This window comes from Castor canadensis, chromosome 11 (genome assembly GCF_047511655.1).
Source record: "Castor canadensis chromosome 11, mCasCan1.hap1v2, whole genome shotgun sequence".
Taxonomy (NCBI): Eukaryota; Metazoa; Chordata; class Mammalia; order Rodentia; family Castoridae; genus Castor; species Castor canadensis.
Window position 1 is genome coordinate 22049787 of NC_133396.1, and position 12277 is coordinate 22062063.

At 41.2% G+C, this 12277-nt stretch overlaps 1 protein-coding gene across 6 annotated transcripts in view; it reads right to left on the reverse strand.

Moving 5' to 3' along the window:
• Gosr2 (golgi SNAP receptor complex member 2) overlaps positions 1-11891 on the reverse strand; it is a 36912-nt gene extending 25021 nt beyond the window's left edge. For all 6 annotated transcript variants that reach the window (XR_012438572.1, XM_074045807.1, XM_074045806.1 and 3 more), the window contains exons 1-4: positions 11786-11891; positions 5382-5446; positions 3605-3713; positions 2637-2769 (exon numbers count right to left, since the gene is read on the reverse strand). Coding sequence is in view for 5 of the 6 variants with exons in the window: in XM_074045807.1 (XP_073901908.1) it covers positions 2637-2769; positions 3605-3713; positions 5382-5446; positions 11786-11814 (336 nt within the window). In the remaining variant the exon portion in view is untranslated. The remainder of the gene's footprint in view (positions 1-2636; positions 2770-3604; positions 3714-5381; positions 5447-11785) is intronic.
• Positions 11892-12277: the final 386 nt, after the last annotated feature.

Genomic DNA, 12277 nt, shown 5'->3' on the forward strand with positions numbered 1-12277 from the left:
CCCACTGAGGAAAAGCTATTCCTTCAAGATCTCACTGGGTGTCTCCTGAAGCTTTCTCTGAATCCTCACTAAGACAGCTGTCCCAAGTGTTCCTTTACTTGGCTTCCCCTTAATGCGGCATTAAATGTTTGCTTTTGGTCTTTAGCTATTTTATCTATAGCTTATCCCCCTGATTAGACTGAGACTAAGGATCAAAGAGACCATGCTTTCTATTGAAGGCCTAAGGGTGTTCAGGATGGGAATACACTCCTGAGCAGGCAAGAAAAGTTTGCTAAAGAAACAAAGGGAGAAAAATAAAGAATACAGGTTGAGTAGCCCTTATCTGAAATGCTTAGAACCAAGTATCTCAGATTTCAGAGATTTTTCAGATTGGAATATTAACATAGATGTTACCAGCTGAGTAGCCCTAATCTGAAAATCTAATTCAAATTTCTAATTTCAACTTGTACTGATCAAGTACTTTCCACTTCAAAAGTTCACTATTCTAAAATCACTCAATTCCCATTCTATGAAGTAGTTACTCTAACTTTCCCCATTTTACATATGAAGAAAGTGAGGCTCAGAGAGCTAGAATAACTTGTCTAAGATCACACAGCTGGTAAGAAATCCAGTAGGGCAGAAATACTGGTAGTGAGTGCAGGGCCTGCTCTTAACCATGTTATAGAAAGAAACACCAAGTTCAAATCTGTTGGCTTTCCTTTCACACTGGAAGTGGGCAGGAGCCAGTCATTGCCAGCTGTGACACGGTTCCCTTCTCCTTCCTGCCTTCTGACCAGCAAAAACTCCTGCCAAGAGCACTGTCTTTACCACCTAAATGCCAGCTTCCATCAGCACAAAGAAGTTAAATCTCCTTTTCTCTGCTTCTGAAGTTCAGATACATTTTTCAGTCATTGCTGCTAACATGGGAGTACCTCAAAGGGAAGAGTCAGGTTTATTAATATTCGCATGATTCTACACACAGCTGGCGCTCATTAAGTCAAAAGACTCTAGTGTTTAAGAAAACCATGGGCAGAAGGCATGGCTCAAGTGATAGAGCACCTGCCTAGCAAGCATGAGGCCCTGAGTTCAGAACCCCAGAAAGGCCATTCCTCAAAAAAAAAAAAAAAAACCCAAAAAACTGCTGCATGCAGTAGCTCACATCTGTAATCCCAGCTACTCAAAGGCAGAGATCAGGAATATCACAGTTTGAGGCCAGTCCCAGCAAAAATTTAGTGAAACCCCCATCTCAACAAATGAGCCAGGCATATTGACACATGCTTGTGATCCCACTAGGCGGGAGGTGTAGATATGATTGCAGTTTGAAGCCAGCCCCAGGTAAAATGCTAGATCTTGCTGAAAAATAACGAAAGCAAAAAAGGGAGCTGGACAGAGCACTTGTCTAGCAAGCACAAGGCCCTGTTCAAACTCCAGTCATAAAGAAAAAGAAAGAAATAGAAAAAAAAAGAAACAGGAAAAAAAAAGAAAATCAAGGAGAACTGTCCCTTCATTTATTTGACAAGTACTTAGTGAATGCTATTTTTATACAAATACCTTCCCACACAAAAAGGTTTGGCTGATAGACCATTATCTCTCAGAAAAACGTATTAAATATATTATAGCTCCAGATGGCAAAATGACCAGGAAGAAGTTTCATTTGGCAAGTCAATATTTATTAAGGGCCTATGTATAGACAGCATCACATCAGGCTGGCAAGCAACAAAATAACCCTAAGAGATCATCCCCTGGCCTAAAAAAGGCCTGAATGCAACATCTTAACTATCAAAAGCCCATGCAATGTTTTTTGTATGTCTTATGGTACAACTGTAAATTGTTAATCATCATGACCTAACTGCGTGCTCTGGAAAAATGACAACTATGCAGGCCCATTCCAAAACACCTGGAGAAATGTACTGCATTGCATGGATGGAGCAATGAGTTATACCTCTGCAAAGTGACAGGCTTAGAGAGCGAACACCTCTTTAGAAATTAAACCCCTCTGTAAGAAACAAAATACAAAAAACCAAAACCCACCTCATGTGGTGGAACATTACAAAAGACACAGAAAAGACCGGTGCGTTCTACAGCCACATGCAGGGAATAACCCTGAGACTAGAAGGCAGAGACAATGGCTTCTGAAAAATCAAACCATCAGGCCATTTTCAAACAGACTCAAGTCAGGCAGTCCATCAAATACTAAACATCTGTTAACAATTCCTCCAAACTGCTGCTCAGACTAGGGGCAAAAATATTTTAATGCATCTGCCACTGGAACCACACACATACTGCACAATGGCAACTGCCCCGAGGCAGCTTTGAAATGCTGCCTCTACAAATGGTCTAAATTTTAATCATCTGGGTCTATCTGATCACAAAAACATTTCGACCATGTGAACTTCCACCTCTATAGCAAACCAGTTAAACCAGGTAATTTTCACCTCTGCTCATTCCCTCAATTTAACTGCTTCCTTTTCAGGTTTTGTGTTGGAAAGAGAAATTCCTTGTCTGGGTCTAGTCTCAGTGGCCATGCACAAAGTCCCCTGTCATTTCCAGCTGGTCTCTTCCTCATTAGTTAGCTTCAGGCTCACCTAAAAGGTGAATCTCAGCAATCTGCACTAAGCCCTGACACCTGTCAAGTGCCTATTCAGTGTCTGGCTTACGTTAGTGGTGAAGGTACGAGACAGAAGCTCCTCTCGCTGTCTCTCTTGCTGCTCCCTGGCATAGCGCCGGTGCTGGAAGTTTCTGAGAGCAGTCTGCAGGTGCTGGACATCATACTTCAACTGGTCAACACGACTGGAATTGATGAAGAGAAAGATTAAGTTCCAGGAACCCAGGGAGGCACAATCTGGGGCAGCTAGGCTTTGTACTCAGAAAAGACATTTCCTTACTTCTCCTCACACACCACCCCATGCCATCCCCAGAAATCTTATGTTGCTCAATGATGTATGTTGCTCAATGATGTTGAAAGTAAAGATAGTAGCTCAAGGTTCAAGTGAATGGTAACATATACAATCCCAGGAGCTGCACTTAAATATCTGCTGGTCTCTGATTCTGGATGCATGTCAGGGAACAGGTGAAAGGAAGCAGGTTCAGTGACCCCTTCCTGACCTTCTTATGGATTACATCTCTCTTTGAAGTAAAGCATCAATGAAGTTTCATAAAACTTTTGGGGGCATGGGATGGGGGTGGTTTCATTCGAATTTCATGGTAGAGTATCAAACATTAGATCACTATTTCATTATAAATAGACTGACTGAAGTGATTAAGAGCACAATTTCATTTCAATTCAAAAACTAGGTGGGACCCAAACAGCAGAGCCAACCTCCCCGGCAGCATTAAGGCTTCAAGTGGTCAGGGGTCTTGTCAGAAAAAGAGAACTAAAGGCAAATATGCAGAATGATACCAAAGAGGGAAAGGAATCACAGGCTCTGTGCCACAAACCCCACAGGCTTTTGATTTTGAGGTACCACTGAGAAACAACTATACCCTTCTGGGGAACTTTCTCTTTTGCATAGTCTTAGTTTTTCAGTATGTACATGGATTTTCAGAATGTCCCATAGCCTCCCCTGGGAAAAAGAACTGCCATGAGTATGAGGTATCAGAACCCATGTCAGAGGTCAGCACTCACAGTTTGGCATTCTGCCTTTTATTAGGTGGTTCCTTGCTCGACAAAATCTCCAGACGTTCTAGACGGCTGAATATCTGGTCTATGCTTGCTTGGATTTCGTTTTCTACTACTGCACAAAAGAGAAAAAAGAATAATTGCTGGAAAAGAGACAGTGAACTTAAATTAGAATGATAAATCAAACATATTTTTCCATATCCAATAAACTAAAAAACATTATTTCAAAGGGAAAAAAATTTGTACACAAACGGGTGAAAAAAATTCAAGGTATACTGTAAATATTTCAAACTATATGTATATATGTGCATATATGCATACACACACACAAACACACACAAACTGCCCATAGCTGTTAATAACATAACAGCGGCAGGTTTCTTTTTTTTTTTTTTTTAAGCTGAAGGAAGATCTATAGAAATGCATTTCCTACCTTTCCTACCTTTGGAAAATAAACATTTAAAGGTTGCCTGAATAGTATCTTTAGTTAAATTTTCTGATATAGATTTTTTTTTTTTTTAAGATTAGTTTCAAATATGGATTATAAAGACTGCCAATTGAATTCCCTAAAGTAGTGAGGTGTTTTTTTAAAAAAAAGCATAAAAGAGAAGATTAGCATGGAAAGATACAAAAGAGCTCCTTTAAGACTTTCTGTAAGAATGGGTGGGCCAGGCTATGTTGGAGTCCTCAAAATAGACCACATATCAGTAGGAAAGGCCCAGGAAAGAATCCAGAGGTAAGAAGATGTGATAATTATTTTCCTTATCCCTTTTGATAAGACAGTCAAAATGACCTCTTTCCACTTCTAATCACGTAACAATGAGATTGTTGGGAAGGCAAACAAAGTCCAATGTACAGAAACTGAACTGTGCACTAAAGAAAGCATTCAGGTGGCTTCTTGCTCCACCAAGAAGTGACATCAGTGGCACCGTCCCTTCCTAGGCCTTCGTACCTGCAGCAAACACAGTTTAGATTAGCATGCTGTGATATGCAGAGATGCTTTTATAGTTGTGGAAAGAGATGAAGAAACATCTCTTCACCATGGGCAGTGGTGACAAGAACTTCTGCAGAAACATCCATATAGCTGACTCAATAAAAGGGCCTTCCTTCCTTCCCCCTCACCTTTCTTTGGTGGGACTGGGGTTTGACCTTAGGGCTTTGCACTTGCAAAGCTACCACTTGAGCTACACCTCTAGCCCATTTTGCTCTGGTTATTTTGGATATGGGGTCCTGCAAACTATTTTTCGGGCTGGCCTAATCCTCCTGATCTCAGCCTCCCAAGTAGCCAGAATTACAGGTGTAAACCACAGGTGCCTGGCTAAGGGCCTTTTTTTAGAACAGGGGGAAAAAAAAACCCTAAATAAAAGCCATCACTGTATGGGAACTAAACTAATATTGCTATTTGTTTCTGAATAATCCCCCTAAAATGCCAGAGTTCTCAGCTCAGAAGAAATGGCCAATTCCAGTGAAAGATCTCTGAATTTTTATGGAGTGCATTCCTCTAAGGACTTGGAAATTAGATTAAGACAGATGGGGAAAAGAACTTTCAGGGCCATGTCAGGTTGAGTGGAGAGGTAATGGGGGATAAGACTTGAGGGATTCCAAAGGGCACAATCAAGGAAATCAGTGACTTTGCCAAAGGGTTTTTTCTGTCCACCCTAACAACAAAACTCATTCCATGCTGAATCACTAAGCCCCCGAGGCAGAATGCAGGCAGGAAACCCAGCCCATTAGCACCATGTCATCAGAGAAAGGACTCTGGTCTCCATAGTTAATTACTCACAGTGTACAGACTGCTTGTCTGCTGTCTCCAGGCGTCCCATGTGAGACTGGATCTCATGGACCTGCCTATCAAAGGAAGAGGGAGGAAATGAGTGAGACAGGAATAATCAACAGCGCTTCAACCAGGAAAGGCAATTTTTCTGATGCCAACATGTAACTGATTTAAACTGACAGCATTGCTGAACTGTAAAATCTGTATGTGGTACTTTAGGCCACCCGTTCTGGCATGATTTCTAACATGTAAATGCCAATAGTAATAATAATATCAACAGACAGCATTGAGTAACTGCTTACTGTATTCAAGACACAATAAAGTCAACAGCCTATGAGGAAAGTACTATCATCATTCTCATTTTATAAATAACTGAAACACAGAAAGGTTATGTAACTTGCACAAGGTCACACAGGGAGTGATAAACTTCAACCAAGATCCAGCTGATCCCACTCTGTTCTATGACCCAATGTGCTTGCTGAGCGCTGATCTGTACTAGCAAGAGTCAAAGGGCAAGGGAGATATAATCCCTGTTCTTGAGAAACAATGTAATTAGGAATGACAGGCAAGATAGACCTGAAAAAGCCCTGAGAAGAATTACAAGAAAACCAACACACGTAAGTATAAACAAATAGAAAGCTGAGGAGCTACAAGCAGCAGTGCGAGGCAAATGAAGGGCTGGGGCTGAGAAGGCATAAACTGGGAAGTTTTGTGGACAGAGGGAGTTTTGAGCACTACTTTGAAGAAGGGAGACAGGATTTAGTGAAGGAAGAAAATGATATGCAAAAGGCATGTGAGGCACGTCATGTGAATTATAAGCAGCCTGGCCTGCTTGAAGGACAGTCTGTCAGAGAGGGGAATGGAATAGGCGAGGTAGAGGAAGGCCCTGAAAGATAGGGAGCTCATGTTTGGTAAACATCTTTCTATGGCAATTGGAGGGACTGCAGTCTCATTTAGAAATACAACATCGTCCCAGACACCAGGCCCCAGAGCTTTTTCTGCAGGTTCTGTAGGACCTGGCCAAGGTCACCCTCAGAATACTTCCCAGGGGTCCTCATCATCACTCCTTAGAATACTGTACTGCCTAGGACAACAATGCCTCCTGGTGCTTATGTCTCTCCACATTAGAGTCCATGTGAAGGGGGCCCTATCCCCAACCCAGGAGGGAAAGCTCAACAATTCTCCTCTACCATAAGCATTACAGACCATGACCCAGAGCCCACACTTGGTTTCAGCTTGCCTCTAGTCTTTTTCAGGACTTTTAAATATGACACCAGAAAGACACTAGAAGAAGCTAGGCCAGCTGTCTTAAGGACTTCCAGAGTCTTCCTAGGCAAGACTTGTGTCCCTGAGAAGCTTGATAGCTCAGTTTGTTATCCATATGGAAAAAAGACACTTCATATTAACACACATACAGAAACTCAAGACAGTTTAAAAACTAAATGTAAGGATGGCAGAATGGCTCAAAAGGGAGAGCACCTATTAGCAAGTGTGAGGCCCTAAGTTCAAACCCTAGTACTGCCAAATATTTAAAAAAACCAAAAAACTGAATGAAAGAGCAATGCTTTCAAACTCTCTGAAGAAAATAAGTACAAAAATGAGCTCAGGATAAAGGACTTCTTACATAAGTCAAAAATTTAAAAAAAAAAAAACCTACCCCAAACCCTCACAAACCATAAAGGAAATGACTGATAAATCTGACTATATTAATAACAAAAAGCTTCTTTACATCAAAAGCATCATTTTAAAAAAAAAGGAAAAAAGATGGCACAGACTGGAAGATAATCTGAGCTATCCACAGCAGATAACAAGAACTGATATCCAGAATATATTAAGAACTGTTAAAAACCAGTAACAAATGTCAAATGAAGCATTTTAAAAAATGGGCAAAGAGCAAATAACAGAAAAGAAAACTCAAGTGAAGTATGGTGGTGCACACTTGTTTTCCCAGCACTTGGGAAGCTAAGTAAGTAAGGCAGGAGGATTACAAATTTAAGGCAGGCGTGGGCAACATAATGGGATTCTTGTCTTAAAAACAAAAATAATAACAAGAAAAAATAAAAAAACAGAAATCCAAATGGTCAATAAACACAGGAAGAGATGCTAACCTTTACCAGTAACTCAGGAAAATGCAAATTAAAACTAACAAGATCACATTGTTCCAATCAGATTGACACAGTTTAAAACTTGAGAAATACAATGACATAGGCGAGTGAAATAATATGCATCCAGCATTACATTTCTAGTAATAGGTCCTGAAGAGATTCTGGTGTGGCTACTCAGGAGGAAGAGATCCAGATGATCAAGGTTCAAAACCAGCCCGGGGAAACAGTTCAAGACAGCCCATTTCGAAAATAACCAACATGAGAAAGGGCTGATGGAGTGGCTCAAGTGGTATAGTGCCTACCTAGCAAGGCAGTTCAAACCCCAGTACCAAAAAAAATAAAAAACAAAACAAAAAAAAAACCCAGGAAGAACAAAATCATGGATAGGAGTGTGCCAACTTCTGGGGCTGAGGGGGAGAACAGGTATGAGAGCTTTTAACTCAACTTCAAAATCAATAATCTGAAGCACATGTATTAATGAGTCCTGACATGAGTCATGTCATTCTCTATATGACTGAACTAGTTCCTAAATAAAATACTAAATATTTTTCCCGGATGTTAAGAGTCAACATTTTAATAAGGATCATCATTCACATATTTACTCATACCCTGATTTCTTCATTCACACATTCAATAAATGAGTGAGTTATACAATAACAACAATCCAAGGGAATAAAACCACAGTAAATCTATGCTGATTTCAAGAGGCACTGGTAGTTTAAAATGATAAATATGGCTTGATGAGATTATAGGTTGAGGGATTCATAATAGGCTAAACAATGACATCCAAGGGATGCTCTTCAATTAGCTAGAGTTGACACATAGGAGGAGAAATGAGCATATTCTCTGCTGCTGAGGCTTTATAAGAGAGTCACAGAACCAAAAGGTTCAAGTTTCAAGACACCAAGTTTCTCTGACATAGGGAAAAAACCTACAACTGTGAGCTGTCTCTTCAAGAAAAGAAAAGGGGATCAAGGAGTTCCTACATGATTAAACAGAGTACATTGACTGTCTTGGGTCTCACAAAGGGTCTTTCTGGTTGGAGTAGATCTTGCCAGTCCCTCTCAAGTCTTAGATTCTATGAGGAAAGCAGGAGGTGATAATAATACCCTAAGAGCATTCTTTGACCAGCTACGTTCTACTGTTTTCTAAGCTAAAAAGGATAACTTCAAGAAAATGCAGGGAAACATTACCCACCTTTCCCATTCAATTTCTATTTACTTTGAATGAATTAGAGGATGTAACCAATGAAGTGATTCTAATCTCCACATTCTACACTGAGAGGAAATAAACACAAACAACACAGCAAGTATGAATGGCATGGTGGAAACTACTAATATGCCAAGTGGAAAATCTGTTTCCAGTGGAACTGGGAATTCAGACAACACACTCACAGCCGATAAGGAACAAGTGAACCCAAGTACAACTTGGGAATGTGGACATGAGAAAAAAAGAAGTCATAGCCCAATCTAGCACAGGGTCCACCATGGGTGTGGGTGTATTACCAAGCAGAGAGCTAGTAGGAAGTAAGCAAGGAGCACTACTGCTATTTTTATTTTGTTATAAAACAAGGTTTATGGAAGATGTAGGAAGAATTTTAAAGGGAACTGCTCTTTAAAAGTCCATGAAACTAGCAGGGTCTAGTGGTTCATGCCTACATTCCTAGCTACCTGGGGTCCTGGAAAAGGATCGTTGATCATGAGTCCCAGGCCAGCCTGAGCAACATAGTGGGACCCTGGCACCAAAAAAAAAAAAAGGTCCACTTGCACCATGCACAGCCAACTTTGCTGCATGCTGCCTCTGACAATCATGAGTAGGAAACCAGATTTAGGAGTTAAAGAATCTGTCTGGGTTGAAGGTCAGAGGGTCACTGAGCAAGTATTTAACTCTCAGTGCCTCAATCTCAACTGTAAAATAAGGGTATCAATAATAACAATTATTTAAAGAATTACAGAACCCAATGTAAAGGCTGGTTAACCTATACAGCTTCACAGAAGTTTACTGTTTTCTTGCTTTTGTTTTTGTACTTTACATAATCCCAGCACTCCGGAGGTGAGGAAGGAGGATTATGAGTTTGAGGCCAGCTTGGGCTTCATAGTGAGATCCCGTCTCAAAAGTACTAGGAACCACTTTTTTTACCTTACCCACTTTGCCTCTAAAATTAGCCTTTATCTCAGAAGAAGACAAAATCATAAAAGGAAAAGTTGAAGCTAGGGATGTAGCTCAGTGGTAGAACATTTGTCTAGCACACACAAGGCTTTGGGTTCAAACCCCAGACCACAAAAAAAAAAAGTTGGTCTTGAGAAAAAAGTTCTTAAACCCAGTTGCTCATCAAAACCACATGGAGGATTTGAAATGTGGCTCAAGTGGTAGAGCATCTGCTTTGTGAGGGCAAAGCTCTGAATTCAAACTCCAATCCCACCAAAAAAAAGTAAAAAAGCTGGGTACAGCAGTTCACACCTGTAATCCTAGCTATTTGGGAGGTTGAGATCGGGAAGATCAAGGTTAGAGGCCAGCTCCAAAATAACCACAGCAAAATAAACTGGAGGTGGAGTTCAAGAGGTAGAGCACAAGCTTTGCAAGTGTGAAGCCCTGAGTTCAAACTCCAATCTCACCAGAAAAAAAATAACTAAAAGCAAACAAACAAGCAAAAAACACATGGAGAGCTTGTTTGATGGGGCTTCTTGTGCCTCAGACCTATGAATCAAAATCTCAAGAGATGAAGTCCAAGACAAGAGACCGAGCTTGGACTACACAGGAGACAAATGTGGACACCTTATAACCACTGCAATCTCAAAAATAGAAAACTGGCTATTATCTCCTCTATCAAGTTCATCTTAATGATACATTAAGTGTAAAAAGTTCCAGTTTCATTTTTTAAAAAATTCATTGCACAGGTTAGCTCAGGAGTTTCAAGGAATGTAACTGTAAAGTGATGATTTAACGCCACTGTACTTTCATGGACATAGTAAGAGATAATTACAAACTGGGTTGGAAGTCCTAGTAAAATTAATATGCTCCATTACTACATTGTATCAATTCAGCAACTAACAGATTAACTATAAGGTACTATTAAGCCCACTGTGCTTTGCTATTGTAAAAGATCTGCCCTTTCTTAGTAATGGGGACTAAAATAGATACTTGTAAACCAATATTCATAACAGCATTATTCTCAATAGCCAAAAGGCAGAACTAATCCAAGTGTCCATCAAGAGATGAACGAATAAAAATTCAGTCATAAAAAGAAATTAAATTCTAATACATACTACAATGTAGATAAACCCTGAAAACATTATTACTAACAGAAATAAGTCAGGCACAAAAGGGCAAATACTGTATGATTCTACTGACATAAGTTATCTAGTTTAGGTAAATTAGAGACAGAAAATAGGTCAGAAGTTACCAAGGGCTCTAGATGGAAGAGTGCAGAGTTACTAATTAGTAGGTACAGAGTTTCTGTTTGGGATGATGAAAATGTTCTAGAAATGGGTAGTGGTGATATGAATTTTGTGGGTTTTGTTGTATTTGTCATTTGTTTTCTTTTTCTATGGTACTGAGGTTTGAACTCAGCCTTATGCTGGCTGGGCAAGAACTTCACAACTTGAGCCACACCCCCAGCCTGTGATTTTGAATGTGCTTAACAGTGCAGTATTTTATCACAATAAAAATCATAATTTTTGAAAATAATTACTTATTACTACACCCAACTACATAACCCAACAATTCCAAAAACCGCAGGCCAATATGAATAAAGGACGCACCAAGGAATTTTAGCTATAAGAAGCTAAGCCACAATTCGATTTCCTTAAAGGTAACCTGTAGCCAGACACGATTACCAATAATAGTAAATGCTACCTATACAGCAATTTCTTTGCATTAAGACACTGTCTTTATTTATATCAAATCAGGATATAAACTGACTCTCCAACTAAACAGTGAACGCCTCTGGACCTGGAGCCGAATCTCCTACTTCTCCGTCTCTCCTCATAATCTCTACCAACCGGGAGCACAGAGTTGGCAGGTGCTGGACAAAATAGTACAACCTGTGGGTGCCACTTTCCTTTCAGCCAGTCAACCCAGAAGGCAGTCACAGCTGTGGACCCCAGGAGCCATTCCGCCCAAAGTCTGCAGGCCGGGGGACGGACCCTCAGTCCAGGGCTGCCCTGGGCATCCCGCCTGGAGTTGAGAAGTTCCGAGGGCCTCTAGCGAAAGGACTCTACTTCTACACTGGCGGACGCCCGAGACCCCAGCCCTAGAGGCTGGCTTCGACTTTCCTAGCGCCCGCCCGTTCCCCGACGCTGCCCTCACTTGTGTGTTTGTTGGTATAGCGGCTCCATGTCGCCGGCCGCGCGGCCCCCGGCTCCGGCTTCCTTGGAACACGTCCTCACAGGTCCACTTCCGGCTTCCGGCTTTAAGACCCTTTCTCCTTCCGGCTAAGGCGCCCACGAGCGTGCCTTACTAACAGTGGTTGTGAGATTGGAGAAGAGGAATGAGAAACGAGACCAGAAAGAGAAGAATAAGTGTAACCGGAGGCTCGGCCTCGCAGGGAGACCGATGGCTATAGGTTTTTGCAGAAGTCCAATTTCGGGACTGAATCAGGTATTGGAAAGGACAGTCACTGGGTACTGACGCGGGGTCCTCAGAGCAAGTTGCCTGCGAGCCTGCAGGCTGTAGCTTGTCTTGGCATTAAACGACGTAATTGCGGGTCTGGACAGTTTGCTTTTTACGGGGCTACTGATGGCTCACCATTCTGTCCCGAATTTGTCGGCTCCCTCACCTTCTTATCTCCCCCTTCCCCAT